At 57.3% G+C, this 18,460-nt stretch overlaps 1 protein-coding gene across 6 annotated transcripts in view; it reads right to left on the reverse strand.

Annotated features, from left to right (window-relative positions):
- PIK3R6 (phosphoinositide-3-kinase regulatory subunit 6) overlaps positions 1-18,132 on the reverse strand; it is a 30,422-nt gene extending 12,290 nt beyond the window's left edge. The window contains exons 1-11 of one of the 6 annotated variants that reach the window (XM_066979986.1): positions 17,797-18,132; positions 17,540-17,693; positions 14,281-14,347; positions 11,259-11,591; positions 7,543-7,660; positions 4,941-5,024; positions 3,801-3,892; positions 1,942-2,010; positions 1,558-1,690; positions 674-743; positions 97-280 (exon numbers count right to left, since the gene is read on the reverse strand). In XM_066979986.1, the coding sequence (XP_066836087.1) occupies positions 97-280; positions 674-743; positions 1,558-1,690; positions 1,942-2,010; positions 3,801-3,892; positions 4,941-5,024; positions 7,543-7,555 (645 nt within the window). In that variant the 5' untranslated portion in view covers positions 7,556-7,660; positions 11,259-11,591; positions 14,281-14,347; positions 17,540-17,693; positions 17,797-18,132. Of the gene's footprint in view, positions 1-96; positions 281-673; positions 744-1,557; positions 1,691-1,941; positions 2,011-3,800; positions 3,893-4,940; positions 5,025-7,542; positions 7,661-11,258; positions 11,592-13,420; positions 14,196-14,280; positions 14,348-17,539; positions 17,694-17,796 lie in introns of those variants that run through there. The other 5 variants (XM_048075971.2, XM_048075973.2, XM_048075970.2 and 2 more) reach the window with 5 other exon arrangements.
- Positions 18,133-18,460: the final 328 nt, after the last annotated feature.

Below are 18,460 nucleotides of genomic sequence, written 5' to 3' on the forward strand. Positions count from 1 at the left end.
GGGCAGTTTCCCCACTTGCCATAAGCTCCAAAGTGCCCAGCAAGAGTGGGACCATTAGAAAACCATACGTGGTGCCGTGCTGGTGCTGCTGGTTACCTGAAGGCTCATCCTCAAGCCGCTGAGGTCGCAGCCCTCGCCCAGGGCTGCCTGCATGGCGTGGATGATCACGTAGCACATGCACGCCCGCGGGCTCTGGGAGAGCCGAGCCGCCTGCGTGTCGGTGACCAGCGCGTTGCAGATGGCTTCGGAGAGCAGCTCCGGGTCGGCGAAGATGAAAATCCTGCGTGGGGTGGGTGGGTGGGAACAGAGGGAGATGAGGAGGTGAGATGAGGTTAGATGAGAACTCCCTGTTACTGACGCTGGGGCTGGTGCATGCAGCTCACACCTCTGCCCACACAGAGAAGGGTCACAGCAGATACACCCTCCCTGCATGCCTGCCAGGCCCATGGAAATAAACGGGGGCAGGTGGGAGGAACATGCTCCTCCCGGCACAAAGCTTGTTTGGATGCCACCACATTGCATCCCCCACGACTGCCTCCTGCCATGCAGTCTGTATGCAAAGTGTCTGCATCCAACTGTGACCCAGGGTGCAGGAAAGGGACGGACTCACTACAGAACGACGAGGCGATAAAAGAGCTAGAAGTCACAACACCTTTCAAGAGATGCTACTCACTTTTCCTGGTAAGGGTACGGGTCGCTTTTTAGACTTTGTTCGGAAATCACCATTCTTTGGTAGAGCATACCTAGTGAAGGTGAGAAGACAAAGAGGCAGGAGTCAGAGCAGAGGCAGAACAACGCAGCCGGGATCTGGGCCGTGGAGAGTCTGCCAAGGTGGCCGGCACCCGGTGCTGGGGAGCCGAGGTGAGAGCCGAGAGCCAGGCCCCGGGTTAAAAATAGCCAAGGACAAAGATAGGCTGTGCAACAGAAAAAGAAAAGCCCTTCTATTCAGGGATAATTTCCTGTATTTCCCTTCCTTTGTTTAGTGGATTATGAGCTCAGGAGGGGGCCAGGAGCAGGAGGAAGAGCCTGGCTCCAGGCACAGCCATGGGGCCACATCGGGGGATAGCGCTGGATACGGAGGATATGAAGGATACGAAGGGCACGACACATTTCAGAGTGGGGAGCGATGTGCTTCACCCTCACCTGGCCCTGGGGTGGGGACAACCCAAGGGTCCACACCCACCCCGCTGTGTTCAGGCACCCAATACAGTGTGCAACCTTCTCACGAGCCTCCTGGTGCTCCCCAGAGAAGTTCTTTTCTTAGCTGGGTTAAACCTCTGCTGGGAGGGACCTTGGAGCTCCGGAGGTAGCAGGGAGCAGTGGTCAGGGTGATGCAGTTGGGCTCAGACTCCCAGGAACCCCATGTGATTTCAGAGGTGCTTCCACCAACAGCAGGAGGTTTTCTGCTGAAACCACCCGAAATCAGGAGAGGGGAACCCTCCCACCCAAGCATATCCTGAAGACCCCAGGTGTTTGGCCAGCCCCATGCAGAAATCCCTGCCATGGCTCATTGCATTAGGCAAAGGAAAACCCCCAAACCCAGGGGTAGAGCAGTACCCGGTGCTGTCTTTTCCATCTTCAGCCTGACAGCGTAGTCCAAACCAATGGTGCAGAAAGGCTTGGGCAGGGTGAGCAGCTTCTTGCAGAAGTCATACACTCTGCTGCAGAGCTCGTCGGAGGTACAGGGAGCCTGCGGCAAGAAAGGGGCAGGTAAGGAGATGCCACAGGCAAAGATCCCGAAGGGTGCTCTCCCCCCAACAGACCCCAAGAAAGGGGGTGCAGAGCTACACCACATTCAGCCTGGGTTGAAATGCAATCTATGAAGCAGAACCAGGCACTGCGATGGTCTAGAAGCCTCCAGCAGTACCCACCGTAGGGCTGTGGACATGCCTTTTTCTGATTCCCCAGGATTCTGTCCCAGTGAAGCCCGTGAGCAGTTACCTTTATCAGGGTGTACATCAGCGTGTGCAGCAGGGGGATGATATAATGTCGGTAGTCGCTTCGCTCCGCCTGCGGGACCAAAAGGCACGGTCAGTGCTGGGGCATCCACCGTGGCTCCTGGCATGCTCTGGGTGCAGGAGGATGCTCCCAGCACCAGGGTGAGGTCTGGGATCTCTTCCCGGGCTATCAGGGTGGGCAGGGTGTCTCTGGGGTGGACAGGTCCTGCCTGGCAGGCTGCCTGAGTTGGCCATGGGCTGCTATGGGTGTGTGATTGACCATCAAGAGCAGGAGCAGCACCCGTGGTGGGAGAGGGAGAACAAAAGTTTCTATCTGAGCTCACCAGGGAGTGCCTTTCTGATGTGAAAATTCGCATGGAAATATAAAACCTCTGGGAAAAACCCCTGTTGTGTTTGGTGGGTGTGGAACCAGAGCAGGAGGAGAGCTGCTCGTGCATCCCCGTCCCAGGCTGTGGGAAGCCAGCAGGACGTGCCCACAGCCTGGCCCGGCTCTAGCACTGCTCCAGCAGCAGGAACAGCCTCAGATAAACCTCACAAAGGGATTTCCACCCCAAAAACCTCACAGATCCTCATTGCCAGGGAGGGGGCAATGCCTTATCTAGCTTTGTTTTGCCCTAATGGAAATGGGGCTTCAGCATGAAGGTGCCCCGGGCTGGATGCTCTCCCTCGCTCTTGTGGCCCTGCTGGACAGACAGGAAGGCATTGCAGAGCTTGCAGCTCCTCACCGTGCTGCTGCTGGTGCCTGGGGAGCCTCCCCTGCACCTCTTTTCAGGGAAGATGTGCTGATGGATCCGAGTTAAATTGAACCGATGGCAGCAAAGCTTTTGAAACGATCAATGAAATGAGTAATACGGAATTGCTGAGCCCAGCTGATCTCTGGGCAGAGCCCCAGAGGAGCTCAAGCTTGAAATTGCTGAATTGTTATCAGTGGTTGCTACTGCCTGCTCAGAGCTGCTGCAGTACCAGCAGGCTGAAAAAAATACAATAACATGGCACTGATTTCCAGGAGCTTCAGGGAGACAAAGGGAATTACAGACCAGGAGGCCTGACATCCCTCCTGGGCACATGAAAATAAGAGCAACGTAGGGATAAAAGCATAGCAGGGAGGGGCTGAGATGGCTTTTGCAGGGGAAAGCAGACCTCAGCCCCACCAGGGGAATTCCTGCATCCCTAGCCAAGGGCGATGTGGGCATTCCTGTCTACCTGGACGTGCAGAAGCCACTTGACAGTAGGGATGCAGGGGGCTCCTTGCCCGGGGAGGGCAGGGTATGTGTCCCCGCACACGGGGGGGACTGGGGGAAGTGGGCTCTTCCTCTCGGCACCGGAAGAACTGAGGTGTGCTCGTAAAGAAAAGGTGTGAGCTCGTCACGTCGCATCGCATCAAACCACAAAACTGGTTGCCGCAGGTTGCTGCGGGTACAAAAGGTTCACCCGAGTTCAGAAAGTGAGACAAGTCAATGAATCAAAAAATGCATCGCCCAGTTTCCGTCAGATGCTCTCGGGACAGGATACGGGGCTGGATGGCTCTGATCTGACACCGCTCGGAAGGAAACGAGTGACAGGGAGGAGAAATTTCCACTGTACCTGAGGCTGCAGATGGCCCAGAGGGTTGCGGGGGACCTGGGGGTGGCTGGAAGTGTTTTGCACCGTGCAGTCTGCAAGCTGCAAACACTGTCCGCCTGTGGCTGTGAGCTACAGTCCCCAGCCAGACTCCAAAAACCCTAAACTCCCTAAAAACCCCTTACCCAGGGGATCGTCAAGGCGGGGATGCCACAGGATGGAGACAGTCCCGCAGGGGAGGTGAGACCCCCTCCCAAGGGATGGTTGTGAGGTGACACTCACCCTTTCCAGCTCTTTCACCAAGATCCTGACCAGGATGGAGCTGTTACTGGGATTCTGGTCAATTTTTTTGTGCAGTGTCCATCGCAGCATCCCTGAGAAGGGAAAAACAAGAGGTGAGGCTGCCCCGCAGAGCCGCAATGGGTGGGGAGCCGTGTGTGGTGGAGGAATGGGGCGACCTGGCCACTGCTGCTGCAGAAAGCACCGCTGGGATCACTCTCACAGCTCACCCAGGCTTCTCCACCCTCTGCTTCAATCAGTGACCCTCTGCAGGGACAAGTCACACGCTGCCCTCACTCTGGATGCAGCATTGATGTCAAGCACTGAAAAACGCTTGGGAAAGCATCCCAAAAAAAACCTGGGACTGGGGAGCTGGCGAAAAGCAAGGCATGGAAATGGACTAAATGACATCAAGTCTCTTTTCTGTTCCCTCCCTGCTTGCTTTCACTGCCTGCCCCAGGGATCTGGGGTTCCTGCTGGTCCCAGCATGCAACACCTGAGCCATGGTGTGGCTGCTGACCCCAAGCACTTGGAGCAAGGACCACAAAGCTTTTCAGCCCTGCAGACTTGTCGAGGCTCATTCCAGACAAAAATCAGATTTAATTAACTGTAAAATATCCTGCATGCTCCAAGTAAAATCAATTTTTCAAAATCAATTAAGTTCCTCAGGGCTGTAGCAGTCCAATTGCTGGGTCAAGTAGAGTTTTACTCTCCCCTACGGTGACGCAGGGATCTCAGCTGGCTCCCTAGCACGGAGCTGAGCCGTGCATGGCAAAGCAATAGCCCTGCAGGGAGGGACTGGGAAACTCAGGTATCAGCGAGCTGGAAGGGGCTGTGGGGTGAGCTGGTGTCAGAGCTGGGAACAGAGCCCCAGGCTCTGACATTTCGTGTCCTGCCCCAGTGCTGGACCCCTGCCTGAGGTTAGGGTGAGGAACCACGTGGAGGAGGGATGGAAAACACCGGGGTTGGTGCATGGAGGCACCTGCAAGTTGGCACCTCTAAGAGCAGGTTGGAAGGGGCAGAGGAACGTGAGGTCACCTCGTGTCCCCTGGTGTCATCTGAGAGGGGACCAGTGTGGGGCTGGGGCCACGCAGCGCCCGGTGCGCAGTGCGGGTGGCAGCAGTGCTGTCCCCAGGACCTCACCTCGGTCGCGCTGGCAGGCGGGGTGGTGGCCGTCCAGCTCTCGCAGCAGTGTGCGGACACGGCGCAGGATGTCCGACTCCACCTCTGTGGGGACAAAGAGGACGTGAGCAGCCTGGGTGGCACCCCTGGGACACCGGCACCCAGGGCACCCAGGGGGAATGATGCTCTGGTTTGGGTGCATGTCCCTCAGGATGGGTATAGCAGCAGGCTTCAGACCTGGCCGAGCCCTGATGGCAACAGGTCAGAGCCCTCCCCAGGGCCACTGGAGCCAGGGGGACAAGTGCCACCCCATGGACTAGTGGCCCATGGAGCCATACCGGGGAGCAAAGCCCTCCTGGGGGGACATGGTGGCACAGATGCTCTGCAGAGGACTGCTCTGCGCAGGCTCTTCAGAATCCCTCTCCCTTTGCTGAATTACAAAATCGCACATTAAATATACAAGCTAAAGGAAGAAAACCACAGCTTGGCACTGTGCAAGAGCAGAAACACCTCTGCTTTTTGGCACCACGTGGACTCGGCCTCACCCTCACCCACCACCCAGCTCTCACAGCTTCTCCCAGCCCACAGTTGCCACCCATGGGCCCTGAGCACCCCGAGGCAAGAACTGAGCCTGGTGACTGCCACCCGCTCTTTGTGCACGTCAGAGCTGAGCAGCATCCTGCTCTCGGCCAAAAATAAATCTGAAAACCTCAGAGCTGATCTGGGGCATGACTCGTCTGTGGGGTGGGGACTTGCCATCAGGAGGGAGCTCGCATGTCAGCGCTGGGACATTGCAGCTGTGAAATAAAAGCCAAATGTGGAAGGCCTGAAGGCATGCTGGGGATCGGATGGGAGATGCAGGATCCCTTTATTCTACCATGGCCAGGCTTTGTGGCCCTCCTTGCTCTGGGTTCTCTTCCCCCATAACAAAAGGACTTTTGCTCCTTTGTAGTAAGAAACTCGTTATATAAAGTCGGCTATTATCAGATGATGTGCTCCTTCCATAGGCTGCAGCAGCCAGAACATGGCCTGATCCAGGGCAGGACCTCAGTATTCACAGTAACCCCTTTCCTGAGGGAGATTGGTTGGGAGCTACAAGGAAAAAATCCTGGGGGGATTTCACAGCTCAGCCGGAAACTCAGCCACACGGGAGCTGCAAGAGGCATCTCCAGCGAGCCACAACCTGAGGTTTCTGCGGGCAGGGACATGATCGTGTGGCAGACGGGGCAGCTCTGAGCATCTGCCCCCTTGTCCCATGCAGACCCATGCCCCATCTCAGGACAGGTCTGATGCAAGAACCAGAGATGATTTTTGGCTCTTCCTGATGCATCTCTCAGCAGCATCGAGTGGCACCCCAGGGCCGCCAGCCTCCCTGCCAGTTATGCACAGCAGGGAGGCAGGAGCCCTTAGCCCGCCCCAACATCCTTGCAGCCTCCTCAGCCTCAGCTCCCATGCAGGCAGCATGGCCAGACCCACGACAAGCCAGTCGTGCCCTCCCCGAGCCCAGGGCTGCAATGACAAGGTTCCAACAGGATGGTGACCAGGGGCACCAGGCACAAGCCCTGGATGAAACTGGACTGGGAAATGCAAACTTTAAAGTATGGGGAATGACCCATTCCTGAGCACACAGCCCAACAGCCAAAATATCCTGTTTACCCAGGGAAGCACACCCCGTTAGGGATGTTCGGGCAGGGGATCCATGGAATCCAAACTTCTGCAGAGGAGCACTTACTGCTGTGACTGCAGTCTAGGCTGTGTTAGAAGACAACCACACGTTTGGGTTCAGAATTGTTCATCGTGTGCTGCCAAAGCTGTATGTATGCATGGGGAAAATCCCATCTTGGCCAGCATACTGATGCCATCATACCCACACAGTATGGTTACAGCACAGAAGTGTCCTTTGAAATGGGATCTTTCTCATTTTGGAAGTGTTATTTGAGGAAATGTCAAAGTTTTACTTTAGAAATCTGTATTTTCTCTCCTTTTTGTTTTCCCTGCAGTGATTTGGTAAAGCTCCTCATTTTCACTACTATGTTCATTGTTTTTGCACTGAGGGATTACACACTGTAATGGACTACATGAAACTTCCCATTCTTTTCATTTGTGTATATTTTTAATGACTACGGGAAGTTTTTCCTGAGCGTTGGTATAAATACTGTGTCCTCTTTTTGTAAATCAAAGCGACTGCAGTCGTGATACGCTGAGGTCTCTTGGTGGGGAGCGAAGCATCAGAACACCCCTTCCAACACAAACACGGGGCACTTTGATCTAAAAATGCTCTCAGCCCACTAGCAACAGCCAGCAGTGGCTTGTAAATGGAATAAAACATTTCAGCATTGATATACTGATAACAAAATGTGAGATTGCTTTAAAATCTGACTGTGACTGGTTACCAGACCTGGTGGCACCCTACAGCAAATCTTTTGGCCATTCCTTGGGTGTTTCATGTCTCAGTTGCCACCACCCATCAGGGTTTACCAATGCCTTGCAAAGTGCAGGGTCCCATGATATCGCTCTGCCCAGCGACAATCAATCCTCGTTAGATAGACAAGTATTTACTGGGGGCTGTTGGGGCAGTGGAGGGAATGGGGTGGGGAAGGGTTCGTGCAGCAGCATCACCCACCTGTGCTCTCCATGGCCGGGCTGGGGCTGCAGCAGGGCACGGGCACGGCTGCAACGATGGGCGAGTGCGAGGCTGCTGCTCACTCTGCTCGGGCATGGCCTCGGGTCCGGTGTCTTGCCTGCAGAAACCATGGGACACGGTCAGCTGGGGCTGGCAGCGGGGATGGCAAGAGCACATCGTGAGGCAGAGTCCCAAGGGCATGTCCCATGTTGGGGTTTCTGGGGCAGAAAGGTTCAGCTGAACCCAGCTCTGCACTCGGGACCTGCTGCAAGAAGCCCCCGCGGATGGGCATTGCCAGGCAGGGCAGCACCAGGAGCCCTCTCCTCCCCAGGATTTATGAAGAAATGTTCAGGTTAAGGCAAACTGAGCCCAAAATGTGAAGTCCAAAAGGAATAAAAATAAATAAAGAAGAGAAGCTGAACTTCCACGAGGTTTCTAATTTGTTGCCTTGGTCTGCTCCCATCCCCATCTAGCACCCAGAGAAACAAAACCTGAGGAAAGCCCAGGAGCCGGTTACGCTCCAGAGGGAAGCCAGCCCGGAGCCAGACAGCTTCCCTTGCCATCGAGCATTGTTCTCTCCAAAGAAAGAGGAAAAAGAAAGCGGAGGAGGAAGGAAGGGAGATCTGCCAGTGACAGGGCCACCCAGTGCCCACAGCGAGGCAGCGTCCCCGCAGCTGCCCTTTCCCCACCCATGGGACCCCGTCAGTCCTCTGGGTCCCTCCAAGCACAGTCAGACCATCAGCCCACACTCCTGCTCATGTCTTTGCTCTATTTAGGAATCTCTCAATTTAATTTACAGATTTAAGAACTATCTCTGCCCATTTAGGCCCTAAATCTGTACATATCCCCCACCCAACCCATCGAGTGTAGCAGGAGATGGACAAACACTTGCGAGAACTCTCCCAGCCACACACAACTCGTGCTTAAGAGCATCCTGCTCTCAGCTGCTCCTAGATGCTCACTAAAAGCTTCCTGAAGAAAGTGAAGCTTTCAGCACCCACCCCAGAGCCGCCTGGACTTTATTTCTGTGGCTGGGGCTGGCTCCAAGCCACCACTGCAGATTTCCACCACCCGCTGGGCAGCTCCCAGCCTCAAGCAACTGAAGGCGGCGAGGACAAGGGAGGCAAGGACAGGGACTGCTGTGGCCCCGGGGCTAATGACAGGAGACCCCTGCCTCTCCTTGCATGGCTTGCTGCAGGGCAGGGAGCAGGGGGCACTTCCAACCCCCCAGCTCAGCTGATGCTGACCTGGGAGTCGCGTCCCTGCAGCACGTGGACATCGCTGCGGGGATGGATGTGTGGTTTCCTCCGAGACCAACACCCCGGTCTGCAGACCCAGGACATGTGGTGGGGCAGGGGAGGGACTACCAAGCTCAGAAAACCATTTCTTTCCTGTGGGTGAGTGGCGGGAATGCCCGCAGGGTTTTCCTTCCTGCGGCACACCCTTAGCACCCGACCTGGTGCCAGCCCCTGCGTCCCCATCCCCTGCCACCTCCTGGGACAGCACAGCCAGATCCTGCTGGGGCGGCGGCGAGGGGACGAGGAGGCTGCCAAGGAGGGTCTAACACCTCAGGGCTGCCTTGGTGCTGCTCTATTTCAGGGATGTCATCATGCTCAGGGCTTCCTCTTGGCTTGTTTATTTCCTCGATGGCGGTACCATCCCCAGCCACTGGCTACAGGAGCGAGCGATGCTCTAATCCTTTCCTTGCCCAGCACCACACAGCTGCGTTACATCACTGGTGGGCTGGTCGGCACCGTGGCTCTCAAAGTGATATTTCCTGCGGGGAAAAAGCCCCCTCAGGGGGCTGGGTGCATGCCGGGCTCTTCGGGGCCAGCAGAGGCGTCTGCCGAAGCGAAAGGCAGGCGGCTGCTAATTGTGTCGGTGGTTTTCCACATCCGCATCCTACCTACCCGCGCGTGGGAGGGAACCGGCGCACCGGTGCTCGCTTTCCAGATTTAGAAAAGAACTCGGGGTGGTGTGAGCTGCTCCGGGCCCTAGAAACTTTGCTTCTCAGTCACCTGCTTGCTTAAGAAGTGCTGGCACTCCTCGCTGTCTGCAAAGACCTGAGATGGGGCCAGCAGCCCGCCTGTCTGCTCCAAGGACTCGAGTCTCCCAAGAAAATTCAACATAAAATTCCCCAAACTACTCCCTGGCATATTCAGAGTGCAGCAGGAGGACAAATTTTGTACAAGGCGCAAAAGGAGATGGGTAGAAGCAGGCTGGTGAGAAAGGTCACGGTCAGCCCAGTTCCCCCCAGGGAGGGGAGGTGGGGCTGAAGATGGCAGGAGAGGGATGGCATCAGCCCGTGGGTGGGCACAGTGCCCACCTCCCCTCCTGGGCTTCACCAGGGCTTCCCTGGCAGCAACAAGCACAAACCTGAGCCCAGTGACACGGCGAGGATGGCTTTGAAGCTGCAGGAGGCTGTGCTGCTACCAGGGCTAATTCAGCCTTGTGCAGAGCACTCTCAGACCAGAGCTCGGGCTGCTGCTTGGAGCAGCAGCAGGGAGACACCTCCGTTCGCCTTCACAAAGCAAACACAGCTGACGGGGAATGCCGGAGACGCCAGCCTCCATCGACACAGTGTACTGGCTCGGCCATTCTTCAGAAGAGCTTTTGGCTGCCAAAGCCATGTCCCTGGTCCCTCAGCCGTTACAGCTGGAGGCTGCTGCCCAGGTGACATTAATGAAGCCAGGCTGGTCTGTGCCAGATGGCCATGGCACCACCAGCTGAGCTCAGCTTGGCAGGGAGCAAAGACCTTCGGAGCCCTGGGAAGGAGATGCTAGCCCCTGTCCTGGGGAAGGCCATGTGGGTAGGAGGGGGTCGCTGGCCACCACTAGAAGCCAAGCGTCCCTGGGGGACACAGGAACCATCTCAAGCACCAATGCCACACTTAGAGCCACTGATTTGGGTGAAAAAGCATTTTAGCAGTGTGCACAACTGCAGACATGGAGATGCCAGTGCTGGTGCAGGGTAGTGGGAGATGGTGTACAGTAATGGGATCCCCAGAGCCGTGCGAGGCTGCAACAGGATCTGTCCCCATCACCCACGGCTCTGCCCCCAACACCTCTCTGCCAGCCAGGCTCTTCCCAGGACGTGGCAGCCACAAACAGGGACCAGATGTGACACACTGTGCAATGCTGGGACCACTTCTCACCTGGAAAGGATGCATGCAGGGGACACAGAGCCAAGGCCCCTTTGTCGTCTCCACCCCTTCTGTTCGCAGACCATGGGGCTGAAGGCCCTGGTGACAGCCCATCAAGCCCTGATCCACACATGCTGTGAGCCCTGGTGCTGAGTGGGGAGAGCTGGCACAGAGATGTGTCTGAGATGTGCTGCAGCCCCTCTCTGACCCAGGTCCCCTCTCCCAAGCTGGCCCAGCGTCTCACACAGGAACATTCTCAGCCAGGGTGGCCAAGGGGACCTCAGGGGGCCCTCAGCAACAACGGTGCCACATCCCAAGACCCAGCAGCGGGGGGCTGCTGCTGGCCCCTGTGTCAATACAGGTGGATATTTTTCCCATTTCTGGGAAAAAAAACGCCTGGTGGACTACCTCAAGCCTGCAAGAGAGAGGGCTACATGCTTTCCAGGAGTCGTGCCCAGAAGGCTGGGGACATACCTCCCACCTCATGCCAGCCCCACGTCTTCCCTGCTGCGCTGGGAGCGGGGGGACCACGCAAGGAAGGAGCATCCCCAACCTCTCTCCGGGCTGCACTCACCTTCCCTTGTGTCCTTCCAGCTCCCAGCGTCACCGCAGGGCACGGGATGGTCCCGGCAGGCTCATGGCGAGGAGGAGGAGGAGGAGGCAATGCAGGCAGGAGCTAGCAGCGAAGCAGCAATCCTGAGCTCCGGCACTGGCAGCCCACGTTGAACCCTGCCGGGGCTCGCTTCTGCTCTGCGTGCGTGTGTCGGAGCCCGCTGCTCACTGGTGACCACAAGCTTTCTACCCCGAAACAGGAAGGGCTCAGAGGCCCCAGCCAGCACACACGACGGTGGGGAGATGAGAGCGGAGCCAAGGGGAAATACGGCGGCATGGGGCGTAAACGCTGGCCCTGCAAAAGTGTTGGCGAGAGGCAGAAGCTGCTCAGTTCCCTGAACCACACCACTCCTCCGCTTTCTGTCCCCCTCCTCCCCATGCATCTCTTCTCTTCCCTGCAGCAGACACGAGACACATTTCATCCCGTAACTGGTTATTTTGCTGTCTGCCAGCTCAGCAAGACCAGAGGCTTCTCTGCGCTCATCCCACTTCTTTGCAGAGCTGCAGTTCCCTGCTTCCTCTCTGCAATTCTTAAAATACCCAAGGCATCAGCTGTATTTTATTTCGTTTACAGGAAAAAAAAAATAAAAGAAAGGGAACGAAGAAGGGAAGCCACATTCCTCCTTTCAGTTCTCAATAGCCATGAGGCTTTTAGTGATAAAACCTACGTGACTCCAAAGCCACCTCTCCCAGGAGCTGGGGTAGTTATGGGCAGCATCTGGCTATATTCATGAAAATGAAGAACTTGGCAGTGAAAGCACAATTCACCCCAGAAACACACAGATAAGATCACAGGTTAAAGGTCTTTATGTCTTCCTTTTCTAAGCTACCAGGGTGGCAGAGAAAGTGTGAGCAGAGCCTGTTCCTCAGCATCCATCAGCCCACCCTCCGCGCACCACTGAGATAGCCCGGGATGGATTGTTTCAGTTATAACATGGGTTAGTGCCCCTGTGAGTGTCAGGACATGTCACCTATGGTCCCAAAGGGCCCGGGTCCGGGCTCAGCACTGTGCTACCTGTGGCTGGAGCACCCCCTGCCCACCAGGCTCCTCGCAGCCCTGAGCAGGGACCCTTGGAGCACGGCGCGGCACAGTCATGGTGCCACCACCAAGGCTGCCAGGGGTTTTGGAAGAGCTGCCAACATACTGCCAGCAAGCACCCAAGTGCCTCCACAGAGCTCGGCCCCAGGAGGCCATGTCCCACCCTGCAGCAGCACAGCTCCCCCAGCCCATTCAGCAACAAAGCCCCCACATCCCGTGGTCCCCTCCAGCCACCGTAAGAACTGCCCTGGCACCAGAGAGCCTCTGCTGGCCGCAGCCCAGGTAGGCAGCTTTTGGAGGGCACTGCCTGGGGTGGGGTTGGAAATGCCACGGCAGATGGATGGAAAAGTGTCCATCCATGTGAGTCGTCTCAGCCCCCACCACACTCAGGGAAGAGGCCGTCCCCTGGCGGCCTTCCACACGGGGATTCACGAGCTCCCCAAAAGACTTGCTGCTCAGACTGTCAAAAGCTGGCAGAAATTGCTAAAAACACAACCCCCTAGACTATGTGAAACACAAGACAGAAGGAGTGACGCAGAAATACCTAAAGCTGTGGAAGAAAACCCAAAGCCAGGTGGGAAGCTCGGTCCCTCCATCCTGCCCTCACACTCAAGCATCCTCCACTGCCCAGCACACCTTGGCTGGGGTCCTGAGCATCACTGCCTGGACACCTGCTGACCATGCCCAGTCCTGGGGGATGTCCCCTCTCCCAGCTTGCCCAAGGACATCAGTGACAAAGCAGGGTAAGCACAGCTCATGCACACACGCTTGCTCTCTCCGAGATATATTTAGTCCCGCTCCAAAGACTGTCTCTCCACGCCTTCTGAAGCCCTGTATTTGGTTACAAACTCACTACACGGGTATGTCTGAGGTTTCCTGTGCCAGTTTATCAGCTCAATAACAGACGCTTGCAAAGAAAAACCCGTGCATTGCCCAGGAGCAGGTTATGGAAAGCTGTTCCCTGGACATGCTCCTCCTCTCCCTTCTCCCCATCCCACCGCCAGCCACCAACCAGGCACCAGCCCTTCCCGATCCTACAGCAGACACCCCAAAGGAGCCAGAGCAAGGAAAGATCATGCAAATACCATCGGCAGCAGTGAGCGAGCTGTGCTGCACCGGGGCGTCCCGAAGGGAGAGTCGGCAGGCGCAGAGCTGGAGGGGAGGCACGAGAGCGCCCACGGCGCAGTGCCGTGCAGTGGCAGACGTCCTGCGGGGCAGAGCAGCACCCGCCACCCCTCACACTGCCCTCCCCCTGCTCCCTGCAGGTGGCTCCAGGCCAGCTCGCTTATGGAAGCAGCACCTCTGAAAGTCTAACGTTACACAGCGCTCACGCTGGGGCGGCTCCCAACCCGCGTTTCCTTCCAGCTCCGACGAGAGTGGCTGGAGCAGAAGGATCGAACATGAGCCAAAGGCGGTTTTCTCCTGCGGGAGCTGGAGGCAGCTCCGAGCGGGACTTTTCCCCCAAGACGACCTGCCTGTTTGACATCACAACCCCTGGGCTGCCCAGAGTGCAGCCAACAGCCCCAAAATGCCACGTGATTGCTCCTCTGGGACCCAGGGTCACCACCTACACTGGGACAACCCGATGCCACGGCAAGAGCTTCCAGCTCTGTCTGTCAGCAGCTCTGCCCTCCTGGTTGTGCCCTCCTCTTAGACCATGTCCACCTGCCAGGGGAGCGGCTGCTTTTAGGGCCAGATCCTGACCTCCAGCCCCACTGCACAGCTTGGGTAGGAACGTGGAACAAACCCAGCCTGCACCCCCCCTTACCATCCGGGTAACAACAGCTCCAGGCCCCAGCAAGGACCCGACCCATGGCCAAGGATGAACACTGAGGGCAAGCTCCATTTCACCTTACACCAACCACCTGAGCACAATGTGCCACATTTAAAGAGAAAAGTAAGCCAAACTCTCATTATGAAACTCAAGAAAACACATAAAAATCACCTGGGAGAGTCTGTTGAGGAGCCTTATTTCTGTCCCCACTCAAGCAGGCTGCCGGGGCGGAGGAGACCTGCAGAAGAAGCAGGGGAATCACGCACGATCCCTTCTGGACCCATTTTCAGTTTCAGCTCCAAAATCTGGCAGGGCTTGTGGTTTCAGGCAGCTCTGATACGAAACCAGATGCTCTCCCTCAGGCTCTCCCTGCCAAGGAAAGGCGTCTCGAGCTCAGCCTCTGCTTTCCAGCAACACTGTGCTGCACCGGTTCCTTGCCGGCTGCTCTGGTAGGCGCGTCCCTGCCAGGAGGCTCACGCCCGCGGAGCGAGGGGGCGAGAGGGACGCTCTTCAGTAACAAAACGCTTTCACAGCCCGCACCACTGCGGATATTCATCTGCCCGTCAGGATGAAAAGAGCCCCAAACCCCTTTGCTAAAGCTGGTGTGGAAGTGGAGCGGCTTCCTGGACACTAACGGCTCTTTGGAGACTTCCTCGCCAACGTCACGTTTCATTCTTTCTAAGGGAAGAAACGAGTTTTCCGGAAGCATCAGCTTTTTAGATTTAGCATCTCTCTTTCCATTCCCGGAGTCGGCTTTGGAAAAACAATCGGAGGGAAAAAATAAACGCTTTCTGAAAACTGCTGCCAGGTTTGCTCACACAAACAGCCCAGGCAAGTGCTGTCAGCCTGAGGGGGGAAATAAATGCACGGCACAGTCCCTTCACCCTACAGACACACTCTGTATCACCAGCTGGGATAAAGCAGCTGCGTGTTGACAGCAAATCCTTGCTAAAGATTTGCTAAGACCCCTTACTAAGACATCTGGGGCTTTAGCAGCAGTTTCAGGGCACATTCAGAGTCTTGTGGTGCAGCACAAGCAGCTGCTGGGGCTGCAGGGGGGTGGAAGAGTTGCACGGGGCTTTAGGGGGCCACCAGGGCAGGGTGACCAGAGCCAGAGTGACACCAGCACGTTGGGGATGGCACCTTGCCCCAGTGTCGGTGGAGGACAGGGCTACGGGGTGCTCCTGGCATTGCCCTGGCAGCGGGGAACAGCCTCCTGCCACAGGGCTGACATGGAGAGCAAGGAAGGGGAAAGCATATAATGAGGAACCATGAGGGCAAGCCCAACAACGAGGTTTAATTACATGGTACAGCCAACAGCAGAACCCCCTGCTTTCGGCAGGACCGTAAACATCCCCCAGTAAGGCCACTCCGGACTGAACAACCCAAACCCATGGGGCACAGCTCGCTCACAGCAGCAGCTCCCTTGGAGAGCTCCTGCCCAAACCACGTTTGATGGACGGTGCTGTCTTCAAGGCATGTCACACTTCAAAATAGAACAACGTGACTCAGCCAACACGGCATCTGCCTTCAGCACAGCCATTAGCACCAGCAAAACTCAAACACCAAGAAAGCAACTGGAAGAAAGTCCCGAGAGCCCCCGCTTCTGGGTAGGTGACATGGTCAGCATTGGTAAGGCTGAGCACAACCAAGCCAAGAGGATCCTTGGGCCAGCTCTCTCCGAAAGAGAAGAGCAGCTGTCATCTCTTGTGACTATCAGAGCTCCTCTGTGTCAAATCCCCCCGAGGCTGGGCACTCGGGACTGCTGGGGAGGGATGTTGCTGCCCCCATCCCAACAGCCTGTTGGATGTGCTGGGGTGGAAGCACAATCCCAGATGAAGTTTATAGCAACCCAAAACCACTTGATGTCAGGATAGCCCAGTGCCAGCTGCTGGAGCCCCAGCACCTCAGGGCTGGAGGCAGGGGCTGCAGGGCAGAGCCCTGCGATGCAGCGAGCTCAGGTCTCACCGGGACAGCCCAGAGGCTTTGTGGTACCAAGCTCTTTCCTCCGATCAAACCTGGGAGAAAGCTGCATAGTTAGAACAGATTCATGCCATATATTTCACCAGACTGACACTTATTTTCTACCATTGCAGATGTAGGACATGCTTCTGGATGCTCAGCTGTAAAGGCTGAGTAATGTCCCGTGGATTTGGACCATCCACAGAGGAACTTGGATACTGGTTGAGAGTCTTGGAAGCCATGCACTTATTGCAGGACCAGAGCACAAGACGCACCCATGGAAAAGCTTGTGCAAGTCTCAGAGGTGATCAGTCAGCCCTTGATGCCCAGAGGAAATTGTTTCCTTCAGGCGTAGCCAAGGGGCACAAAAGAAACGTGGCCACAGGGCTGGATGGACACCCAGCGAGCTCCCCTGGGAGGGCAACAGCATCTCCGGGAGGCGAGTGGTCACAGTGCAGCCACTCGGGCTTGGTACCTCAGAGGCAGCCAAAAGAGACTGCCAGAGGATGCAAAGGAAGAGCTAAAACCTGCGTCATGTACGCAGCTCACTCATCTGCTTTGTTTTTGAAACCCAAGCCCCCAGCACTTCACTTTTTAGTTTCCTTTCCAGCCGGGGCTGCTGAGCTCTCCGCGTTATCGCCACTGCCATCACTGCTGATTGCCATTGTCACCGCCGCAGCGCTCGGGGCCCCCAAGGGAGGGCCGAGGCAGCGGGCCAAGGGCAGGGGCAGGTGGGAGGCCACACGACTGCACGAGCGGCCAGCACGGGCGCGAGCCACCCGCAAGCAGCAGCCAGAGCTCGGCCACCAGCGGGTGACAGCCGGGAGCGGCTCCGGTCCTCGCAACTGGGAGGGAGCTGTTTCGCACAGAGCAAAATGAATAAGCATGAGCTAGCGCTGAAACAGCCCCAGATCAGTGATGTAAGCTGCTTGCTCCATCTGGGCTGAGCGGCTGCCAGGAGGGTGTATGGGGGGGCTCGGATGAGTGCCGGAGCGAGAGCACCACCAACACCAAGCCCACCCAGGACCGCCCCAGGGTGCTGGCAGCCTCAGGGGACAAACTCCAGGGCAAATGCTGTTTCCCACCAGGATCACGCTGGCTGGCAGGGCTAGCTCGCACAAATCCTCCTTTCCTGCAGATAAGCAGCACGTTCCCCTTCACCAGCACCATCAGTGCCCCCCTCCCCTTCCTCGCCCCAGGCAAGAAAACCACACTAACCCCATTCAAGCGCTTCCCAGGGTCTTCCAGGGAAGATGCCAGGGTGATGCTGCATTTACACACACACACGCACATTTCCAACCTCTGATATATACAGAGCTGCCCAGTAAAAGCACAGCACAGCAGACCTCCTCAGGGAGCAGCAGAGCAGCAGGGGTCTCCCAGAGGAGCAGCAGAGGGACAGGGCAGGAGGGTGAGAGCAGCGTTTCGTGCACGCACAGCCACCCGATGCTCTTCGTCCGGACCCTACCTGCTTGGTGGGGCAGGCAGCAGGAGCATCAGGCGTGCACCTGGGGTCGCATCCAGCACGGAGGGGCACAGCAGGGTCCGGGGGCAGCCATCGGGGGCTCCGCTCTGCCCAGCGGGTGCAGGGGCAGCGCCGGGGCGGCTGCACGCTTCGAAGTCTGCAAAGTGAAAAGGGAAGCGCTGAAGTTATTTCAAGACAACTTCCTCTTTCAGACAGAAGCCCCTTAAGGAGAAAGCTGTCACCGCGTGGGTCGCTCTCACCCGGCACTCTCCGGACGTGCAGGAGCGGGTGGAAGAGGGCTCCAGCCCTGCCCTGCCCTAATCCCCAAAAACCAGCCGTGCAGGTTGGGCTGCTGGGGCACAGCCTAGCCAGGGCTCGGGCCTCCTGGTGTGGAGGTTGCTGCCTCCCAGCCCGGGCAGCGAGAGTGCCTGACGCTGCACACCCCGCGCCGGGAAATAAACAGGGTTGCTACAGAGACAAGGAGGAGTCTGTCCAAGCGGGAGGCTTTTCCAGCTCCAGCACGAAGTTTTGTGCCCCTGCCAGCTCTTCCAGCCCCGAGCACGCCGTGCACATCTGCTTTTGCACAAAGCCCCGGCCGTGGGGACGGGTGCCCACAGCAGCCCCTGGCTGCCCGGTGCCAACGTGGGGACGCAGACGGGGCAGGGGACACCCGGCCCCTCCGGGGAAGGGGTCACGGGGAAATTCGTCATCGCATTGGCAGCATCCTCGGCCAGAGCAGGCCTGGTTGTGCTCAGCGGGGCGTCACGTTGTCACCACTCGTGACTCGGTGGCGGGGCCACAGCAGCCGGGCTGAGCTGAAATGAGGCCATGTGAGGGGGGGGGGGCCCCAGGTGAGGCTGCTCAGGGCTGCTGCGGGGCCCCACGCTCCACTAGGACCGCAGCCCATTTGCACGTCTGCATCAG

The sequence above is a fragment of the Anser cygnoides genome, chromosome 19 (assembly GCF_040182565.1).
Source record: "Anser cygnoides isolate HZ-2024a breed goose chromosome 19, Taihu_goose_T2T_genome, whole genome shotgun sequence".
Classification (NCBI taxonomy): domain Eukaryota; kingdom Metazoa; phylum Chordata; class Aves; order Anseriformes; family Anatidae; genus Anser; species Anser cygnoides.